Source organism: Spermophilus citellus (assembly GCF_964194105.1).
Source record: "Spermophilus citellus genome assembly, chromosome: 5".
NCBI classification, from domain to species: Eukaryota; Metazoa; Chordata; class Mammalia; order Rodentia; family Sciuridae; genus Spermophilus; species Spermophilus citellus.
Window position 1 is genome coordinate 25,392,685 of NC_138186.1, and position 24,217 is coordinate 25,416,901.

The 24,217-nt window shown below is 33.7% G+C and overlaps 1 protein-coding gene across 2 annotated transcripts in view; it reads left to right on the top strand.

Annotated features, from left to right (window-relative positions):
- EXOC2 (exocyst complex component 2) overlaps positions 1–24,217 on the top strand; it is a 212,368-nt gene that overhangs the window by 47,049 nt on the left and 141,102 nt on the right. The window contains exons 2-6 of one of the 2 annotated variants that reach the window (XM_081293718.1): positions 2,614–2,774; positions 6,400–6,576; positions 9,678–9,804; positions 19,908–20,021; positions 21,508–21,632. In XM_081293718.1, coding sequence (XP_081149844.1) covers positions 2,657–2,774; positions 6,400–6,576; positions 9,678–9,804; positions 19,908–20,021; positions 21,508–21,632 — 661 coding nt within the window. In that variant the 5' untranslated portion in view covers positions 2,614–2,656. Of the gene's footprint in view, positions 1–2,613; positions 2,775–6,399; positions 6,577–9,677; positions 9,809–19,907; positions 20,022–21,507; positions 21,633–24,217 lie in introns of those variants that run through there. The other variant, XM_081293719.1, reaches the window with a different exon arrangement.

Genomic DNA, 24,217 nt, shown 5'->3' on the forward strand with positions numbered 1-24,217 from the left:
ATTGCTCTATCACTGAACTACAACCCCATCCCGAATGGTTGGCTTTTGATTCTGATAGAAAAATTCTTTTTGATTTGGGGTGCTGCTATGGGATAGGACAGGACTCAAGAGAACCTGGAATTGTCTCATTGTTTTTTCTGAATGACTGGTAATGCTGTTGTTTTGTTTGAGCTAAAGAAATGGTTATGATGGTTACATTTTATCCTAAGCCATTTCTCCAGAGGAAGTCGGGTGCTTTTACTTTGTTCAAAATCCCAGCTTTCTAAGCACATAGTCATTCTGGCATGGACAGAATCAAATCTTACTGGTATAAATACAGGTATGACAGTCTGAGGGACTCATGAATTACAAAGCCACTCCCAATTACTTGAAAACTCCAAGGATTTAAAATCTGTTTCCTAGAAATAGGGACTAAAGCCAAACACCTGATTATATAATGTAATCCAAACTTATTTAGCTCTCTTCTGGCATTCATCTCCTGATTTCTATGTATTTTTTGGTCTAATCTGCCATTTCCTGATAGTTAATTTTAGACATTAAGCTATCAATCTCCTATTATAGTATATAAAATATGATCACTTCCTTTCCCTTTTTACTATTCTCTCCTGTTCCCAAACACATATCTGCCAATTGTGGCCTTATTACGACTTTGGTTAAACCAATGGTCAATTCCTTCAATACTAGCGCTCTATAAACCTTGTTTCTTTTGAATTTTTTGAAGGTTTAAAAGAGCACTTATTTTTGTATTGTTTCTTTTTCATGATATCAAAAAATTTTCTCTCAGCAGATGTTAATTTTTGATCAAATTCTATAATACTTCTGTTGTCTCCCCACCCCGCTTTCTTTTACCTGCTGTATTAGTTTAACTAGGGCTGCCTTACCAATGGACCATAGGCTAGCTGGAGCTAGCATAAGTAAATGTATTTTCTCACATTTCTGAAGACTAGAGTTCAATATCAAGGTACGGGAAGGGTTGTGACTCCTAAGGCCTCTTTCCTTGGCTTGTAGATGGCCATCTTTTCCCTGTGTCCTCATATGATCTTCCTTCTGTGCATATCTTTCCTCTGTGCATTTCTTATAAGGATACCAGTCAATTGGATTAGTGTTCACCCTAATGACCTTTTTTCACCTTTATTACCTCTTTAAAGGACCTATCTCCAAATATAGTCATATTCTGAGATATAGGGGGGAGTTAGGATTTTAACATGATGAATTTTGGTGATGGGTAGGGGATGACAGTTCAGCCCATATAATAAATACCTGTAGTATCTGTTTCTTCTAGATCTTGTTTTTGTTTTTCTTCCATCTCTACTTTAAATATATTTCTATCTTGTCTTTGGTTGTCCTTTCATATTTTATAATGATACTGTTGACAGCTGATTTGATTTAGTATGTATGTGGGCAGAGGTTGCCCATAAACAGCTTTTCCCTTAGGAGTATGAGGGCAAGAGATCCTTTCTTATGTGTCAGAATCTTTGGGTCTTTTTTTCCTAGGGCTCTGTTTCCTGGACAGGGTGGAGCTGGGTGTGGAGGGCTCACATACCTGTTGGTAGTGGTGTGTCCTGAGGAGTCCTTCAGGTTGCTTGCACAAATTCACACTAATTCCTGGTTTTAGCTTTTGCCACCCCTTTCACACTCCTCTTGTGCTGGTGGTCCCTCAGCCCTGGTCTTCTTACTTGTTTTCTTTAGAAATTAAACTTCTAATTCTCTTGTCTGATTGTGCAGGATGAAGACAAGGGCCAAAATGTCTGACTTCATAGTACATATAACAAGGGAATTCTCACTGATTATTCTATCTAATCTTTACAATGTGTTTATGAAACAGATTCAATTGTTAGCTTTATTTTGCTCACAAACCCCCAAAGGTTTAGAACAGAATTAGTAAATTAGGATTGGAATAGACTGTTTGACCCCACAAACTGCACTTTTACCAACTCTGGCTATATTTAGCAAATTTGTACTTCTGCCTATACATCTACACTATAGGTTTTGTAAAAATATCAATATATAAATTTCAGCACATTATAAAAGAGTTATTCTACTGCATACAACACAAAGTTAAATTCAATACACTTATGGGAATATAAGTGTATTTTAATTTTTATGATTATTTTAAAAAATATTTTTTAGTGGAAACAATATCTTTATTTTTTTATTTTTATGTGGTGCTGAGGATTGAACCCAGTGCCTCACGCATGGTAGGCAAGCACTCTACCTCTGAGCCACAACCCCAGCCCCAATTTTTATGATTATAATTAATCAGAATATCTTTCTTAAACAACTTTGAGAACAGAGTATGGAACCCAGAATAATTTCTACTATATATATTTGGAATTCAGGGGCATAGAACTAAATAGTGACATTCAGATTCTGTCTGCCATTATGTTTAAAATGCTTAGAACTAAACTAAGGGCTAATTTTCTGATATATCTTGCTGTATTAACTAGATTCCTTAGAAACCTTAATGCTCATTAGATATGAACTGATAGACTGAAAAATTCAAAACTACATGTTTTTAGACTGCTTTTTATATTTTAGTACTGAATGTGTAGGATTCTTAGGTTTTTACTCAATGCATATTTCAGTTGACACAATCTTTTTTTCTTTTAATAGATTACTTCTGTAACTGGGTCACCAATTAGTTGTACAAAACATAATGTCTCGATCTCGACAACCCCCTCTGGTGACAGGCATCTCTCCAAATGAAGGAATACCATGGACAAAGGTCACCATTAGGGGAGAAAACCTGGGGACTGGCCCCACTGACCTTATCGGTAAGGGCAAAGATTCTATGCTATACCATGGTAGATGGATTTTTATGTTGTATTATTAAAGCAAGATGTGTTATTTTAAAATAGTGAAGGTGACAGGAAAACATCATTTGATCTCTGTAGAATGATCTAAATAAAAATTAAAGAATATTTGGTTGTCTGATTTTTCTATGAATACCATTATTTTATCAAAGCTTATCTATATTGGCTTTCAAAACTTCTCCTTCAGAGAAGTTTTCCACAGCTGAGATTTTGCTTGTTGCTTTGACTTCATCTTTTATGCTTAAATTGCTAAAGAATGGAGGCAAACCATCATTTAAAAAAAATATAAATGGGTATCAGCAGTAGCCAGGGTAGAGAGCAAATTTTATTTATGATTTTATGTCCAGTTAACATTTATTTGTCTGAATTCCAGATGAGGGTATAGAGATGCATTCAGAATGAAGAAGGAAAAAAAACCCCAGTATGTGCTACTGAATATACATGCTGACTTGCCACATAAAAAATTATTCTAAACTTAAGCATTCTCTGGACTAAGTTCTTAACCAATGAGGGAACTACTGATAAAGTCCTGGAGATTGAATTGGAACTTAACTTTCCTACATTGTAACTTCTGGTTAATGGATTGGTTTTTGGTCATCTGGAAAACCCTTTGAAAAGAAAGTGAATCAGAGCTCAGCACTATAAAATAACAATTGAGTTTTATACTTACCAGTTAATTCCTTTTGCTAATGTCATTTAAATACATTTTATCTCATTTTATATTGTTTTCTGTAATTATAGTTTTTGATTCTTTATTAAAGATCACTTTAAATTTTTCTTACAAAGATAGTCTAATTCAATGGCTTTTTTTTTTTTTTTTTTTTGGACATAGCTGAATTCAGATATTTCTTTGCTCAAATAGAAAAAAACCCCAGAATGCATGGAAATATACCATATAGGTGGAGGTTATGTCTAAAATTTTAACTGGCACTCTTTTGTGAATGCCAAAACATGATAGTTACAAGCCTATGTAAATTTTAATCTTGATTTAGCTTCAGGCAGTGCTATTCTTATTTGACCAAGTGTATATTACTTTCATAAACCTTGCTAGTTCAGCTTTCATCCTGCTTCATGTATTGCCAAGAAACCATATTTTTTTAAAAAGCCAACTTAACCTGCTAAATTTAAGTGTTTTTAACTCAGATGATTTCTACACTAGCCAAGTAAAACATTATAAAAGTACTTTACTTGGAATTCTACAAGTTTCTTTTTTTAAAATGCTATTTTATATCATGGAGCAGATTTTTTAGCTTTTTGTAGGTTAGCAAAAATATGCTTAAGAAATGAAGCTTGTAGATCTTGTAATCATTTTTTATTACATGATATTCAGAATGATCTGTTGGAATCTATGTGTAAATTCTTTGGTTATTAATTTTGGGGGTAAAAATATAAATCAGATATTAAATCAGAGGAACCTTGAAAACAGCTTTGAGCAGGTGAGTAAGCTATTATTCTACAGATAGTTTTGTGCCACCTTGTTCTTCATGGTTGCTCATGTAAATGATTTTTAAGACTTTATGTGTATAGGATATCTGAAATTTGCTGCTTTGCTCAGTTTTAATCATGGGATAGTTCTCTAGCAGTGAACTTATATCAGGAATGACCTTTTTTTAAAAATAAAAATATTGTTTATGTTTTTGCATTATGCTCTGACATTTATTGTTATTTTCTTTTCTGAAAAGTTACTGTTTAAGATCATATGAATCTTTTTGATATTATAAAATTTAAAAACATTAAGGTATGTATTGACTTGAAGTTATATTGAAATATCAAAATATCTACCACATTTGTAAGTACATTATAAATGAAAACATTTTCTGCTCGTTTTCAAAAACATATAGACTGATTTACACATGTATAAAATTACCAGAGCAAGTGTACATTCTATTTATTTTGGGAAGTCGGTTTTGGAGAAGTTTTCAATTTTTTAAATCATTTAAACTTTTCGTAACAAAAATTTATTATTAGAACTGGCGGGGGGCGGGGGGCGCACGCCTGTGAATTGCAGTTGCTCCGGAGGCTGAGACAGGAGGATCGTGAGTTCAAAGGCAGCCTCAGCAACAGTGAAGTGCTAAGCAACTCAGTGAGACCCTGTCTCTAAATAAAATACAAAATAGGGCTGGGGATGTGGCTCAGTGTTTGAGTGTTCCTGAGTTCAATCCCTAGTGCCAAAAAAAAAAAAAAAAAAATTGATTATCAGGAATGATATCAAGGATATTCTCATTTTGAAAAAAAAAAAGCTTTGAATTTTGAGTACATTAAAAAATATCTTCAGAAAATTTAGTCCTAAAGAAACCTTTGAATATCATTAGGAAAACAAGTTTCTCTATAAATGAATAAATAATGCAATAAATATTGTAGGGGAATACACAAAATTCATTACTTCAAACAATATAAATGTCTTAAAAATGTATCTTTTAGAATTTCTTTATAGTTAATATAACCTTCTTGCTAAATAGTCATTTAAGTTATAAGAAAAGATGACTTGAATCTCTCCCTTTGTTTTTAAAACCAAATTTGCCATTGGTTGAGGTTTCCCTGGTATCTGATGGGGGGGGACCCCAAAAATAAACATAGCAATTGCCAAATTTGCCTGCTTTAGCAATATATAAAGTTAAATAATGAAGAAAAAAAAGTGTGAAATTGCTGCATTTATTCCACATACATTCTGGTTTATTTTTTCCATAAATATTTATTACCTCCTCTCATTGTGGAAATGAAAAATGTAAAGAAAGTAAGTTATGAGAAGACTGACTAGCCAGGATTGGTGTTCTGCCTTACTCACTACAGTCTTCCAATAGACAGTATTGTTTGGTTATTGCTAAATATTTAATTTATATCCTGTCAGTGAAGGAGGTGATAGATATGAGTTGACGTTTTGCAGATGTTGGTTTATTGGAAGAGTAATGTAGTTAGAGTTTTATTAGGAAAATACTAAGGCAGCATAAACTACCAGTGTAGGAACTAATAGGCAGATATAAGAAATGATAGAGTAATTAAGTAAAGCCTGAAACATTTCACTAGGTTTATCACACTCTGGGATATCTTTAAAATAAATAAGATATTCTGTAATATTTTATTATTTAATAAACTACTCAGATTAGTTTATTCTGTAACACTAGGCATAACTGAACACTAGAAAAAGCCCTTACTGATTCTTTTCAGGAAGATGGGTTAATATAGAATGTTTTAGGGAATGATCTACAAATTTATTAATATGCTTGAAAAGCATATATCAATAATTAAACTTCTAGTACTAGAAATAATTTTCTTTTTTAACATTTCTGAAAATAATTTAAAATTCTCATAGTCTAAGTAGTCTGGAATGCCTGGACGTAATTATGGTCCATTATTTATTAATTCCTTTGATTATGCAAGAAACTGAAATATAGTCTAAAAGAAGTCTTAAATTCTAGAGAAAAAACAGAGTGGAAAAAAATCAGCGTATACAGCAGTAAACTTACAAATAACATCAAGTATGTTTAGTAATAAAAATAACTATTGAACAAGAAAAGGCTATTTCTTTTTTTTCATGTAAGACATGTTTAAAGTCTTATCATTGTTCTGTTTATTCCTTTATTTTCAGGATTGACAATTTGTGGGCATAATTGCCTTTTGACGGCCGAATGGATGTCTGCGAGTAAAATAGTATGTCGAGTGGGACAAGCCAAAAACGATAAAGGGGACATTATTGTCACAACTAAATCGGGTGGCAAAGGAACCTCAACAGTTTCTTTCAAGCTATTAAAACCTGAAAAAATAGGTAAAACTCTTAGTGATTTTATTCTAAAGGAGAAAATAAAAATTAGTTTCTCTTTTAAAATTTAAATGATAGATTAGTTTAAAATTTACCTACTTTCATATCTCATCAACTTCAATTCAGTATATGTTAATTTTGACAGGAATGGGATCTTGGTAAAAAGTATAATTTTTTGGAAAAAATTGCCCATTTGCTGAGCTAAAAGTCAATAAAACCTAAGACAGATGCTCATGGGAGAAATATTATTCTAAGTTATTAACAGAATCTGTTCATTTTACATTTTGTCATACCAGTTTTGGTTCTTAGATTGTGAATACAATGATATTGCTTTTAAACGGTTAAGATTCAAGGTAAAATTGCTTCTCATTTGGCCAGGTAAGCATAGTATTTTCTAAGTAATATTTCCTTTCCCTTCATTTTCCCTACCTTCCAGTCCCAGAAGAAATATTTCCTGACTTGGATCAGTTTTTAGTCCTCCAAATTAATAATAATTATTCTTCTTTGTATCTCATAGCAGTTCACATAATTCTTTTAACACACTCATCTCTTGCTTCCACACATTAGCGGTGGTTAAGAACTTAGTCTAAGGATACAGACTTGAATTCTAACATGGGTTATTATTACTACTAGCTACTAGCTGACTTCAGTGACTAGTTTCTTTGTGGGTAAAAGTATAATGATAATATTACCTACCTCATAGCATTGGGTGAGTTAGAATATAAATCTAAAGTGCTTAACGTAGTTCCTTACACAGAAAATTAGTAATGTTAAATGATTGTTCTCATAATTACTTATGTGCAAATCTATCTCCCCTACTAAAATAAGAGTAATTTCATATTCCTTTTTGTAAAACTGTTAATGTCTTGCATTAATACCTAAATATTTATATAAAATAAGGCATAATTAAAACCATGCAGTAGTTCCCTCTGTAGAAAAGTAAATATTTTTGCAAATTATTTTTGTTTTCTATCTTAAATCGTAAAACCTTCCTTCAGTATTATTCTCTGCAAATTCTTTTCATATATATATATATATATATATATATACGTGTATATATATATATATATACGTATATATATATATATATATATATATATACGTATATATATATATATATATATATATATATATATATATATATATAAATCCCTTTTATAAATAAAAATTCCTTTTAGGAATTTAAAGAAATTTTCAAAGTTGAATCCATATATATTTACATATGCACATGTACATATATATGTCATATAAAATATAGTTCTATTTTTAGGTACTTATTTAACATCTTTAAAAGTGTGAAATTAAAGTAGGAACCTGTTTCACAGTTTTTTGGAGGAACTTAATATTTTTTTTTAATTTGTTATATATGACAGCATAATGCATTACAATTCATATCACACTTGTAGAGCACAGTTTTTCATATCTCTGGTTGTACACAAAGTAGAGTCACACCATTCATGTCTTCATACATGTACTTAGGGTAATGATGTCCATCTAAATTCAGCATCATTTTATAGCATGTTTATATAGCAGATTAAAAAACAGTAGGTAAAAATACTAATTTTATTCTAGAATGCCCAGCCCAGGACCTAGCACAGAGGAGATGTAATGGTCTATTGACCTGTGCTCCAGAGTGACTGGACTTAAACATAATCTCAGACAGAGTCCCCATTGTGTCCTGGCAGAACTGTGGGTGCTGAATTAGTAGGTTCACAAAGAGTCATGCAGTGACAATTTGCCTGGTATTCAAACAGCCTCTATCGGAAAAGCCTCTCTAGCCTTCCCAGCTTTCCTCCAGGGGTGGGTGCAGCTTGCTCTGTGCGCCTAGCTCTTTGCTTCTGTCTTGTTAAACCCAGGGTCCTTGGAGTAGTAACTGCTAAGTCCTGTGCCGAAATGAATGATTGAAGAATTTAGTCACATTAAGGAAAATGCTATTTTCAGAGTTATGTCTTGCTCACAGGGTTCATGTCCAGTTAGTTTTCCCAGAATAACCTAGTTATTTCCATTACACAAGCCATGTGTTCTTTGGATGTATTTGATTGATTTAATTGTTGGATATTTTGTTGCATTTGACTAATTGGTTTTAGTGTAATATAGAAAAAAAAATGTACTGTTCTTTATCACCCAGGACAACTGCAACATTGATAATAATAAAAAGAATGAAAAATAGCGTGGAGCCTCAACATGGTGGTTTATACCTGTAATCCCAGTGGCTCTGGAGGCTTAGGCAGGAGGATTGTAAATTCAAAGCCAGCCTCAGCAACTTAGCAAACCCCTAAGTAAGCAACTTAGCAAACCCCTAAGTGAGACCCTGTCTCAAGATTATAAATAAATAAATAAATAAATAGGGCTTGGAATATGACTCAGTGATTAAGTGTCCCTGGATTCAATCCCTGATAGAAAAAAAAAAAAAAAAAGCATGGAATATGTTGTTTTTGTATAACTATTTAAGAGAACCATGTCCATGTTAATAGAAAAGAAGAAAATATGAAAGAGATTTCTTGAGAGTTATTAGGAACTATTTAAGAAACATTTTGGATTTCATCTTCATTGAAATGTCCTTAGGTAGCTTGTAGAACTAAGAAGAAATTCAAAATATTAAATATAATTGCATATATATGTGATAATTTTTGAAATTATTATAAGCAAGAAGCTTTTCATTGTGTTAATGCTTAATTTGAATGTTTTCTGTCAAGTGTTTTTCAGCCATTTTCCAAAAGTTTACATGATTCCAAAATATTCTCTTGAATAAAATCAATAATATTTAGCAATGCATAAATAATTGTAGCATTTGTTATTTGTAAAATACATTTGTTTTTGCAGAACACTTTTCTCAGAGGCTTAATTTTAATTTGTATTCTCTGTTGAAAAATATACAACGAACCCATAAACCAATGTGTTATTTTTGATTTTTAAAAATTCTTAGTATTTTTAATTAATCCACTAGCCATTAAAAAGAATCCAAGCTATCGGGCTTTCAAATCTTTTAAATTTGATCTTTTAGGCATTTGGTAGTAGGTCTTTAAAAAGTAAAGCAATAAAGCAAGACCTAGAAAATACTTGGGGGAGTTTTTATTTTATTAAGGCTGTGTTCCTCATGTTTGTAGGCATTTTGGATCAGTCTGCTGTGTGGGTCGATGAAATGAATTATTATGATATGCGTACTGACAGGAATAAAGGAATTCCTCCATTGTCCCTCCGTCCTGCAAATCCTCTTGGCATTGAAATTGAAAAGTGAGTATCATCTTGCCTTTGGTTTTCTTTATTCTTCATTTGCTGAAAGTTTTTTTATTTTTTAATTTTTTTTTATTTAAGGAGAGTCAAATTCTAGAAATGTCTGGAAGCATAGTCGAAGACAACTCAATTGTTTGGAGACATGTGCTGTTTTCTGAAATTTTGTCTGCTTTGCTAGGGTAAATGTTATAGTTAGTTTAAACTTTTGACAAAACTACCTACCTTTTTAGTTTTTTTGAATTTGCATTTTGTGCAAACAAAAGTCTTAGTATTTTAATAACATACCTTTTTTTGTGGTACTAAGGATTGAACCAGGGTCTTGCACATTATAGGCAAGATGTCTAGCCTAGATCAATGTAGCTAACAAGCTACCTAGGCAAGCTCTACCCTGAACTATATCCCCAACTCCTAGCTAATATTTTTAATGATGTGAGCATTAATATATTATCCGGAATTGGTAAATTTAAATATTTAGATGCTATTTAACGTGAAGATAGAATTTGTAATCTGTCCATTTACTTGATGTTTCTAGAAATATTTTAGAATAATTAGATCCAAAGTGGTTTTTTAAAATTTTTAATTATAGATGGCTACAATACCTTTATTTTATTAATTTTTTTTTAATGTGGTGCTGAGGATTGAACCCAGTGCCTCACATATGCTAGGCAAGTGCTATACCATTGAGCCACGACCCCATCTCCCAAATGTTTTTTTATTTCAGTTGTAATTCCTTTCATAAGTCTCACTTCAGTCATCAGAATTATGCCTGGTAAATGATCTTTTTCATGATATTTCATGACCAATTCTGGAATTTTGTTTTCTTAATTCCCTACCATAGTGTTTTAGAGTTGCTTTATAAACACTCAGAGAAGGCAACAAGTTTGTTCTATAAATACTTTAGCCATTAGGTTTCTCTAAGATTGGGGAGGATTCTCCACTAAACTATAAATATTCAACCTTCAAGCCTACACTAGAATATCATTAGTAATTAAACAACAAGCTGTTTTTTCACTATTGGGTTTGTCCTGTGAGAGGGAGGCAGGGCATTTATTTTGGGGACATATATCGTGTTGAAAAACCATGGGGCTTGGCAGCTTTTAGTGAGCTTGGACTTCCTCAAGGTAACATCTTTGAAGCACTTGGGCAGTATGGGTCATTCTATAGCTGTTTTAAGGATTTTAGTGTCCTATTAATTAAGAATTTAAAGATTTAGACAGTCTAGAGAAGAATGACAAGAGCCAATTTTTTCTTTTTTTGGCCAGGTGTGTATTTGAGCACACCGGCTTCAACAATTCTGAGAGCCAGGCAGGTCTTTCCAAGACGGCTGCAGAAGTCTGGAGCAGAAGGACCCTTCTAGCTGCTCTTGCTTGACTAAAAGGCATTTTTGTAATGTGGCCCAAAGGAATGCAGAGGCATTGCACACATTTTACAGGTTTAGCCAGTGAGCAAAATTAGGATTCAGTTGGATGTTCACTCTCATAAAATTGTTGTCTTCCTCTTTTATTTTGGCATAGAGACTTGCCTTATTTGTTCTATTGTCTCATGTCCTCTTACCCTTTGACTATGTCTGTCTCTAATGGCACTCTTTCTTAATATGTTTTAAGATAATCCTTTGGCAAGATTGGTAATGGCAGTAAGGAATTATGGCACTACAAATGATGAGCTTGCTTAAAATTTTCTTATCTTTCTTCTCTGAGAGGTAGTCTAGTTTGGTCTGGAGCTAAACTTCCTTGACTTGAAACTGGGCTCCACCAGTTACTAGCAGGATGACTTTGAGGAAGTTATTTAGCTTCTCTTTGCCTCGGTTTCCTCAGGTGCACAATGGTTTACCTGTTTCTTAGGACTGTTGTGGAGCTTCAGTGAATAAATGCAGGTAAACATGTAGAACATAGCAGGTGGCTGGTGAATATCAGTTCTTTATTACTGTGATTCTTAGGGACATACATTTTCATTGCTTAGGAAAAGAGGGGTTCTAACTCTGTTGCCCAGGCTGACCTCAAATACCTGGGCTCCAGTGATCCTTTTGCCTCAGTCTCCTAAGTAGATCACTGCCCACCCCAAGAACCTCTCTTTAATGACTTAAAATTATAGGGTAATGAATTATATTAAAATCTTAAGTAATCTAATGTACACGTATTGAAGAAGTACTTAAATGGGGGTAATATTAAATGTTTATTTTAAGGTATTGCTCAAGTTTCAGTAACATTTGCCTTATTATTAGATAATGTAAAATATTAAAGAATAATTTTTGAAAAAGGTAAAATCTCGACTCTCATATAAAATGAATAGTGAGCTTTTATTTAAATCATTAATTAGTGGGAGAACCAATAAAATGCAAAAAAAACAGTTAAAAGGAGTGTTCTGGGAGAGATATAATAGGCAGTGAGGAATAATAAAAGGTGTAAAATGAGGTACTTCTACTGGTAACCAGTTATATCCTCACCTTCCCTGTTTCTGAGGATGGAATCCCTCCTGTCACTGTCAGAGCTCTACACCCTCTGTGTCTCTAACAGAGATGCAAAATTGTCAGTTACAGAGAAAGGCACAGATCCCCCCATAGCATCATAGAGAGCATTAGGAAGGCACTCCTGAGCCTGGATGAAAGGACATCTGGTAATCTTTTTGTGTAAAAATCTTTTGCCAATTTTTTTTTCCTCCCCAAAGAGAAACTAGAGGTGCCAGTAAGCAAAAAAAATGAAAGGAGAAAGAGTATAGAAACCAAGAGGAGAGAATGTTTTTGGTCAGAAAAATGCTTTCCAGGCTTCCCTTTCTTTTAGTTTTTAAAGAAAGTGACAAGAAAGCTACATTTGGTTTATTGAACTCTTACCTCAAAAAGAGAAATCTTTTTTTCTTTTTGGTCGTGATGAGAATCAAACCCAGGGCCTTGTCCATGCTAAGTGTACACTCTACCACTGAGCTATAACCACAGCCTGAATAGAGAAATCTTGTTTTAGAGGAAAAAAGAAAGAAAAGGAAGGGAAAGACAGATTGCAAAATGCTGGTATGGGTTTCATTTTCCTAACTCACTTAATATGTTTTAGATAAAAGCTTTGGTCTCTGTAGAGAAGAGTGTTTCATTCAGATCAGGATCCTTATTCTCAAAAAAAAAAAAAAAAAAAAAAGAAAGAAAAAAAAAGAATTCTTACTCTCTTTTATTTCTCTTAACTAATGCCATTGAGGAGTTTCTTTTATAATTAAAAGGCTGAAGATGACCCATTTTCTTTAAACATCATTGAATAAGGAAAACAGGGTTTTCCTTATTTGCTGGTTGACAGGTATTGATTTGGAAGGTTTGAAGAATTATAAATGCTTACTATAAAATACTCAACTGTGATCCTGATGAATTATCAGATTAAAGTGGAGAGGCAGCCTTTGGAAGATGAATCAGCTCCTAGTAATTGCAATGTGAATGTTTATGGAAATTCTCTACAGCTGACAGCCCAGTTCACAAAGTGGAACAATGAGGAGCCCTGTGGTGCTGTGGTTGGTTCATCTGAATATGAAAAAGCAAAGTGAGAGTAATACAATATAGTTTCCTTGTTGCTTTTTGGTGTGAGTTAGAGTTTAATAAATATTTTATTGGCTGACCCAGCATGCATGCTGTCGTCTTTCAGGCCACAAGTTTTAACAACTGGCATTTATTGGCCACCTTTGACTGTTAAAGTCCTTCATATTCCTAAATTTTTAACTGATGTTTTTGCACACATGGTGCCATGATACTTATAAAAGTGTTACTAATTGCTCAGAAAAACTAACTTCACTTTGAATTGAGACTAGGATTTGCTTGTAAAAGGTCCATATTTCTGATTTATTATGGTTATTGTCACAGATATATATGCTCTCTGCATGGCTTCAATTGTAATGGAGACAAACTATTTAAACTGAAAAAAGAAATTAAAATCAGGTTCATATTAAGTGAAAAACTTCACTGCGTTTGTTTCTTAAAAGCAATACTTATTTGTCTAACAAGAGAATAACTTATAAATAATGTTTTGGAGACAGTACATCTATGGGAGTGAGAGTAGAAAAAAATAGAATTTTGCCTTGATTTTATATAACCTCTTTTTTTTTTTTTGTGAATTACAGTGTGGGGAGGGCTGTTTATTCAGTTGATGTACCACTAATATCTGTTTACATATACACTGGTTTTATAGGCAATGCATATCTCATTTTCTTCTAATAAGTTTAGCTTTCCAACAGAAAAAAAAAAAACATGACTAGTTTTCCCATTACATTTAGAAAGCAATATTTAAAGAAAGAGAAGGTGATGGCAAAATAAACCTTATTAAAAGTGTAGAAGAGAAAAGCCTTGGATAAATTTACCTTTTAGAATTTTGTAAAATAGATTTGTGGGTTGTGTTATGGTACCTTAGTCTAGAAACTATCAGGTTGAAAAAAGAAAAAGAAACAATCAAAGCAAACTTATGATCTTTAATATAACAGAATGTCAACAATGTTGCTAAAAATTTAAAGCTAAAAATTTAAACATAACATTTACACAAAGAGCTACATAAGCCCACTGCCCCTCCATCTTCCATATGCCACATGAAGGAAATGTGTTCTCTTCAATGCAAACAGAATACCAAAACTGCAGCCAGTCTTCAATGTATGTGGGTGGCTAAAATGTTTTTACAACAAATGTCATTGCTTTGCATGCTACGTTGGTTATCACTGAAGACTATTCTCATATTGGAAAGCAAATACTGATATGTTAAGCACATTCCTGTTAATTTTGTATGTATTTCCTCAATACACATGCTTGGTCTAATCATTTTTAGAAGGTTTAAATCTGAGTTTACACTGCCATCTAATGGAAAACATTTTTTAAGGGTAACAAGAGTTGTCCACCACTGAAAATGTGTTTTGATTCCTTACTGAAAATATTTCATGGATTTTCATAGTGGAGTATATATGTTGCTTTTAGTCTCTAACTCTAGTAGTTTGAAAGTACAAGACTATATCTTGCTTTTACTGAACTGTCATTTTGTTTGGAAATCTAGTATCCAAAATCCAGTTATTCTGAACATACATTTCAGTTTTAACTGTGCTTCATTAACGATGTTGACATAATACTTCTTCCTTTCCTGTTGCTGTTATTAAATAATTAATATTTTTCTTTGTTTTTGACCAAAACTCTCCCTTCTGCTCTTCCCTGATTATTTATCTTCATAGATTTATAGTTATGGTTTTATTTCCTATCTTAAGATTCTCTGATTCTTTGACAATGAAGCACTGGAGTCCAATCTTGATTATTGACATCTAATCTCTTAAGGGTGTTTACTCATCTGTAATAAGAGAATGTTTGACCCACTTGTGATGAGAATTAAATGTAATGATACTTATAAAAATAATCTGCAAAATATGAAAAAACTAACAAGTATAAAAAATAAAAGTAACAGCAAATAACATTTTTTGAGCCTTCGTTGTATGCCAGAGACTGCTAAGCCTTTCACGAGCATTATCTACTTTAATCCTTAAAACATTCCTAAGAGGAAGGTGTTATGATCCTTATGAATAAATGGAACCTAAGAGAAGTTAAATGACTTTCCCACAGTTATGCAGACAGATGGAGCAAACTTGGAGATTGAATGCAGAGCCTATCCTCTTGCCACTCTCATCACTGCTGCCTCCTATTATAAATACTGAGTAGAGTTGTCTGTACATTTGCAGTCAGCTTTGTTGATTCTTGGCATTGTCATTTCTCTGTTTTTTTTTATCATCTATTTCACATTTTGGGGGTATATGCATAAAATATGAGTATATTTAAGCAGATGACAGACTCCAAGATTAGTTGAAGCGGTGATTCAGTCATGTCACTGAGATTTGAGAAACCTGCTATTCTGCTGCCCTTAGTGTAAAATAGATTTCCTTCATAATTGCAAAATGGCTTTAGCAATTCCTAGTGTTGAAACTAAACACAATGATACTCAGAGGCAGAAAGACACCATTTCTTCTGGGTTCTCCTCCTTTTTTTTTTTTTTTTAAGTATGTATTTTTTAGTTTTATGTAGACACAATGCCTTTATTTTATTTTTATGTGGTGCTAGGATCAAACCCAGTGCCTCACACATGCTAGGCAAGCACTCCACCACTGAGCCACAACTCCAGCCCCTGGGTTCTCCTTCTTAAAAGTGTGGAGATGTTTCCCAAAAAGGCTCTATTTGATTTTTCCTTAGACAGCACTGGTCAAAACAGGGTCACTCAATAAAGAATAAGGGGAAAGTGACAGGGTTGGCTTGGGATAGTTGATCTCACCCATTAAAGGTAAAGTGCCGGGCTGTATGAGATTCTTCTTGTGAAAAGGGCCTAGAGTGATTGTCAGGTCACTGGCCAAAAATATCTACTAACAATGTGTCTGCATTTCTATGCATGATTAGTCCTGGACTTTAATTGTATGATTTGGACAAAATGACTTGACATCTCTGTGTTAGAATTTCACTGTCTTGAATATAAATTGTCTTATTCCTGTATGTCCAATTTCTGATTTAGGTCTCAGTACTTTTTCCAATTTTAATAGTTGTAGTTAAGTTTGGTAAAAGAATTTTAAGGTCTTCAGAAAAAAATCAGTGAAGAATAATTCAGTCTGAGGCGTGATTATAAGGGTTTGGGCATTTGGACCAAGAGACCAGTAATTTCAAATTCTGCCTGGCTCATTTGGGAGCCTGAAAGAGTTATGTGTATGTGGGGGTGGGGGCGGGGGTGAGGGGTAAGCCAGGTGCTGTGATGCATGCCTGTAATTCCAGCAACCTGGGAGACTGAGGCAGGAAGACTGTGAATTTGAGACCAGCCTGGGAAATTTAGCAAGACTTTGTCTCAAAAGTAAAAATAAAAAAGGACTGGGGACATAGATCAATAGTAGTGCACCTCTGGGTCTAGTCCTCAGGACCACCAAAATAAACAAACAAACAAATAAACAAAAACAAGAAAAAAAACCCCAAACAACAACAAAAAACTAACAAGATGAGTTGATGCTTCAGATCTCAGCATAAAGGTCTTTGGTAGGAGCACAGGGCCTCCTCACTGTTCAACTTAATGCCAAAGCTCAGTTTCAGGATCTGCCATTTCCTTTCCTCCCATACTTGTCCTTCCAGTGGACATGGCATAAACATGATAACAGATGAGAGTGCTGAACCTGTGGGGGTCTTGCCATGCCCATGGGTGTCTCTTTAATGTCAATATGATCAGGCCCGTTCTTGCTCTTTCTGAGGGCAAGGTGTATTTCTTAATAGCTCTTGCCCTAGAGTCTTCACTAGACATTAGAACTTTCTCTTTCACTATAACAGATTTTGTTTGTAAGAATAACAATTTAGTGTACTATAAGTAAAATGTTACTAAATCAGGTGAATTTTAAATATTGAGTATAGAATGGGAAGATCTGGAGTACTATAGATTTACATTTTTCAGTACAGCAATTTAAACATTTTATTGTTTAGGATATAAACTTTTTATATGCCATATTTATCCCATTAAAAAATTATTTTTAAGCTAACTATGTTGAGCAGGGTTTAAGTGTCAGGCTTATGAGGAGTGTAGGATCTTAGCCATATTACCACGGCATATAACTACTCTAGTTTTGAGACATTTTATACTTTTTTGCTTTACTTGATAGATATCATTGTGTTACATGTCTTTTCTGGAAGTAATTTTATTTTTTTCATTTGTAGTGCTAGGGATCAAACTCAGGGCCTTGTGCATATTAGGCAAACACTCTACCACTGAGCAATATACCCAGCCTCATTGATATAATTTCTTGATACAAATAATCCCTCTTTACCCACTGCTTTGATGATGGGCAGGGAAACACCCAACAAACTGAAGTTCTTCAGGGCTGGAGTGAGGGATGCAGATGCTTAGTTTGACTTCTCTGTGTCACATTTTGTTCTTTTTTTTCTTAGCTCTGTCCTTAATATGTGAGTTTGGAATTGATTCTTGTTAGATGAGGCTTTCTTATAGTTAAATAGTTCATTGTCACTATTATAATTAGGGATTTAGTTAATATCAGGCAATTCTGTAGGGTTTTTTTGTTTGTTAGGATTATTTAGCTTTCTGATTCAATGAATATATAGAATATCTGCACATAAAAGCAAGGTTGACCAAATGTGGTCTGCATGCTGCCATGGACTTACTTCTTCCCTTATAACTGGTGACAGATCATATTTAGATAAAGCCAATTGATCCTTCATGCAGTAGTCTAGAGAGACTCTCCCTGTCAGTTAAGGTAGAACTACTGAGCCTATCAGAAATAAGGGTTTCTGGATTAGTTAGCTGGAGCTCAGCATGTTGTGGCTTAGCCTAAGTCTCTACTCAGTCATTATGTTCCCCAAAAGGTCTAAATTATAGGCATGGTATACAAATAAATGAAATGAGTTTCTTGAGCTCGAGAGGTGACAGGATTTTTTTTTTTTTTTTTTTTTTTTTTACCAGAATCAGCATGAAGAATCCACACCAAAATAAACTTGTAAAAATGCAGAGTACTAGTCAGATTGTGACCACTAACTAGAGAAGATGACCAGCAAGCTAATGAATGCCACATACATGCTTCAAGAAGGTTCTGACTGTAATGTTTGAACTTTTGAAGCTATTAGTAAGGAAAAGTATAAGATTAAATTTAGTCTCAGTTTCTAAACTGAGGTGATATGAGCCCTCCTAAAATCTCACTGGTCTTCTTTGGTTACCACAGTTTTAGCAAGCCTTTCTTTCCCCTCTAATAAAAAATAGGAATGATTCTTCATAGGGAAGAAAGTTAGTTTAACAGGATGTAGAGTGAGATTCTCACATAGCACATGGTCCACTCTAGAGGAATGTGGTATAGTATCTCACTAGGCAGATTTGCAAAGGAAATCCTTGAGACCTGTTTCTGCCGCTTGGACCTGTTGACCTTTTGGTGAGAGTCCTGACAGGGAGGACTTGTGGAAAGTTTCCTTGGGAAGAGCTGTGCTAGTCTTTGAAGGGGTACAATGAGGACATGTGACCTTCTCCAATTAGGCCTGTTGAGTGGGACTTCCCTTGGGCCCTCTGGTGACAGTGCTTGCTTTAGCTAGAGGTGGCTTTTTGGGAGAGTTGTTCCCTGTGACCAAAAGAAAACCTCATAGAAAAGAATGGACTCCAAGAAGTTGTGCCTAGTGGTCAGGCATCTAAACGTTGTGGGGTTCTAGCAGGGAGATGTGTACAATAAGATGTGTGCAAAAGATAGCAGGACAATTTGAGACTGAGGAAAGGCAGTAGGAAGCAAATGGATCTTAGAGCTAAAGGGTGGGGGTAATTTTCTTACTGAATAAACTGAAGATTCTGGGCTATAAGATAATATTGTGTCATTCTTATACCTTACAGGTTGGACTTTTTCAGTGTATCAGACTCAGGGACACATATCAGTTAAATGGGACAGTAAATCAGAGGAACAGAGTAAACATGAACATGGTGTGTGCAGGAGAGTATAATCCCTTAGAGGCTACTGAAACTTTGGGTTTGAGGATTAGAATGGCAGAAATGACTCCCAAGATATTTAACGTGGAACATGCACTTCATCCTCCAAATCAGGAGATGGGACAGCAGCAAAGCCTGTCTGTGAGGTTGTGAGCCTTCAGAGGTGGGTGGCAGAGTCTGGCTATGGTATGTTTGCCCTCAGACACAGCTGGTGTCTCAGCATGAAGCCTGACCTGTAATAGCTATTTAATTAGTGTTTGAATGAATATGTAAATGAATTGATTCAGAAGTCATCTTAAAAATGTAGGCAAGATAGGGAAATGCAGATAATATTTAACCTGTTGTTATTACAAGATTTTCTTAAAGGTTATTCTAGACATGTAAGTGGAATTCAATCTTATGTTTTAAGGACTCTTAAATCTTATATTCTTCAATTGATGTAATTTCTGTATTTGAACTCTTTTCCTATCTTTTATACACAGGGGTACATGATTTTTACATAGAAAATCAGCTGTGATATAGGAAATTAATAAAGTTTATACAAAGATGTTCTTGATAACATTCCATATAATTGTGATTGTTTATATTCATATTTATTATACTAGGTAGACACTTAATGATTCTTGTCACATTTTGGTAGCAGTACCAGTTGTAATATATTTTAAATCTTTTTCTCCTTAGAAGTAAATTTCCTCAGAAGGACTTAGAAATGCTGTTCCATGGAATGAGTGCTGATTTTACAAGTGAGAATTTTTCAGCTGCCTGGTACCTTATAGAGAACCACTCAACTACCAGGTTAGTGGATTTCAGACTGAACTCTTGAGAGCTTCTGCTCAGATGCTAATGATGTGAATTTGAGTACCATGGTTTGAGTTTTAGGTTTGGCTCTGCATATGGTAACAGTTTTAGGTATATGAGTTCTTTGACTTGGGTAAATCTATGAACATCTCAGGGTATCAACTTCCTTATTTGTAAAATGAGATTATTAGAGGTCTTTTATTCTTTACTATAATTTTGTATTACTACATGTTTCATTATTTGTGCAACTCATTAAAATTTTGAAGAGTTTTTAGCTGGGGACCTAAGCTGATGTATGTGCATGTGATATATTGCCCCACTCTAATTTTGATGAATTTTAAGTTCTGGTGTGAAATACAGAACACACTGCTTTTCCTGACCCTAGAGCAAAGGAAGACGAGTTAGATTATAATTATGTAAATACTTGACTTAAAATGAACCAAAAATTACTTATATATCCAAGTTACAGTATTCTCTTTTGTGTGCTAATTGGTTTATCAGTTCTCTATAAGAGATTTATAACTTCTTTACAAGGTTGATTTAAAACATGTTTAGTGAAAACATATGGATGAATGAATGGTTTATTGCCTAAAATTTATATTCTTGGTAAGTCAACTTGTTAAAATGTACCTTAATATAAATTTTTCTTATTAGGATGAAAACCATTACTAGAAAACATGAGGAAAAGTTAGTATTTTAACACATAAGTATTTTAATACAAAAGTTAGTATTTTAATACATTTGGCTTGATAAATTTTTAAAGCAAATATCTGAAATAATTCTTCCATTGTAGAAAATGATTCTAATTTTATTTAATTACAGCCATGCTTTTTCTATTATAACTGAGAATTAGAATATGTTTTCTGTGTAGAACATCATAGTATTGAAGAATATTTTAAAAATTTTACAGCTAGATTTTGTAGCTCAAATGGAAATCAGTTTTGGAAATGCAGAGGCCTACCTTTTTGTTCCTTCTTTTTTAGATGATGTTATTTAAATTGTGAATTAACTCACAGGTTTTATGTAACTTTATTATTAAGAACTGTGTAGTATTGACATGGTAAGATTACCATTATGCTCAATGTTCCAAAGTATTTGAATGAATGTAGTAGTCCCACCTTGGAAATACTTGTCTTTCTGTCAGGTAGAAGATACTCAAACCCCGATATCTGGTAAATCATGTATATAGTATATAGTTATAAAAATATCTACACGTGTATTTACTTCTTATGGATTGGCTATATTTCAGATTATCATTTTAAGGCTACAAAACTCTTAATAGTTGTTGTAATTTAAGCATCATTATAAATGAAAGGTTTAGATAACAATTTGAAAGCTTTTTGTTTTCATATGGTCTGATATTAATCTGTGTGCTTCTCAACATAAGTTTCAGCGTTCCTAGTATTTTACACTTAATGAATGATCTTATTTCTTTTTTGCTTGTGACTAGTCTCAAACGTTTGGTTTCTTAATTTCATTTCAGCTTTGAACAGCTCAAAACAGCAGTCACCACCCTCAAAAGGCAGGCCAACAAGAAGAGCGAGGGCAGTCTGGCATATGTGAAAGGGGGTCTCAGTACATTCTTTGAAGCACAGGATGCCCTCTCAGGTAAGGCGATCCATCTGTTGGGAGCTTCCACCATGGAAACCTGACACTGTGCTTGCAGAGTGTTTACAGGGTGCGACATTCAGTCTGTATTTATAAAAGTAGAGATCTAAAATGTACCATAAATATTTGTTGCAGACTAGGCTGGAATCTCTTTGAAGGCCTGGTACTTTAAATATTTGTCTCTGAGCCTTCGTTGACCCATCTTACATGTGTGAAATGGGAGACGACTTCTTTACCTCTCTATGATGACTAATCTTTGGGGCTGATAAGAAATTAAATCCCAATGGGTAAAATTCTAGAATTCTTAAAGTCTTCTTGCAGCCATCAGTATCTTACACATGTGCCCAATCCTGTACATATGACAGAACCATTGTGTGTTCAATTTGGAAAAGACTTATGATAATGCATTGTTTTAGCCAACATACCACCAACCCCCAATGATCATACATAAAGTTAGATGTCCATTATCTGCCATCATCTTCATATGTAAGGAAAGTTGCATTAAGGACAAATATGGGTTTAAACATTTCAATGTAAGATGAAGGGAAGGTTCTTTTTAACTACCTTTATTTAATAAAAATTAATTATTGTTTATCGAGTGAAATATAAAGTATATTAATAAAAGTTAACCCGAATCTTTTTAAAAGTGAAGGTACCTATATCTAGGTACCTAAGTATCAGTAATTCTAATTGTATATTACAGGACTGTACCTTCTTCAACAAAGATAAATTTTAAAATTGATTTGTTATCAAATTAATTTTATTATTTTTAAAACCCCTTCCTCAATAAATAAATATTTGATGCAGTCTCTTTCTTTCTTTTTTTTTTTTTAAATGAATGAATGAATTTTTTTTTAAGTGAGAGAGGGGACACAACAGTTCTCGGCAGACACAACATCTTTGTTGGTATGTGGTGCTGAGGATCGAACCCGGGCCGCACGCATGCCAGGCAAGCGCGCTACTGCTTGAGCCACATCCCCAGCCCTGCAGTCTCTTTCTTGCAGGTAGAGGTTAGGATTTTGAAGGGCTAAAATGTGAATGCAGGTAGAGGTTAGGATTTTGAAGGGCTAAAAGTGAATAGGGCAACAAGGTGTACTTCTTGGATACATCCTGTGCCCTATTTCTTAAATGTTTTACCTTTCTTTTTTTGTGCCTGTTACTGCTTTTTCTTAGTTAACAGTTTTATGTTATCAAGTAAATGTAGTCATTCATATGCTCAGTTACTACATAAATGATTTCCATAAATTATTGTAATTAATTTAATTTCACTTAGCAAAGAAATGTTTTACTTTCTTTCACTCTTAAAAAACATTTATACACATATTTCCTTATGGTTTTTCTTTTTATTAATGGTTTCATTATTTTTCTTTTGAACTTTTTTACCTTAGCTTAAACAAGTATATATGACAAAATTGGGTATTGTTTGTAAAGTTGTATATACTAGAAATCTTTTTTGTTCTTCAGATCAAACCTGCCATTCCTCTGTGTGACTCTTTTCCATAGCATTTAATTTATTTGTAGCCTTTCATTACTTTTTCCAATGAAAGTTTTAGGTGAAATTGATCTGTAGTTTTTAAAAAATGCTTTTTTGGTCACGTTTTAGGATTATGTTATATATAATCATATGGATCTGTACATGTTGATGTATCTGTATTGGGCTAAGTATGAACATGCAGAATTAATTGTTTGAAATTTGAGAGCTGATACATAAAAGTGCTCAGGTAATTTGTTTTGCTTTGATACTATGAAAATTTTCAAAAATGCTGAAAGTAGAGGTGATAATATAATCAACCCCCATGTACCTACACCTAGATTTTACAGTTATGAATTTTTTTTCCATACTAGCTTTATCAGTTTTTGAGGTTGGTTTGTTTGCATTTGTTGATGGTTTTAAAAGCAAATTTCAAGCAGTGTGATGTTTCTCTGCTATAAGCCTTAGTATGAATTCCCCCATATAAGGACATTTATATACATAAATACCACAATACCATTATAACAGCTAACAAAATTAGCAAAGTCTTGAATATTGACTCATTCTCAGTTCATATTCAGATGTCTCATTACCCCCAAAATTCTTTTGTATAGTTAATATGTTCAAATCAAGATACAAATAAAATTTAGGCATTTCATTTTATTTTAAATTTCCTAAGCCTTTTTTTTTTTAAATACATTTTATTTTGTTTATTTATTTTTATGTGGTGCTGAGGATTGAACCCAGGGCCTTGCCTGTTCGAGGCAAGTGCTCTATCTGTGAGCCACAGTCCCAGCCCCTTCCTAAATCCTTTTTAAAACTGCAACAGTACCATCACCTTTCCTGCCTCCCCCCACCCGCCCCATGCCATTGAATATACAGGTCATTTTTCCTTTAGGATACCATACATTGGAGTGGACCTGAGTACTTCCCTGTTTTGTCATTTAACTCTGTTGCATTGTTTGGACATTAGATAAGATTCGATTTCAACATTTTTGGCCATGGACAGTACTGTGTGCTTCCTATTCCATTATACCAGAAATCCTTTAGTGTTTGGTTGTTCCTTCTGTGGATTCCTCAGTGAATCAGTAGCTTGTTTGTGTGTGTGTGTGGG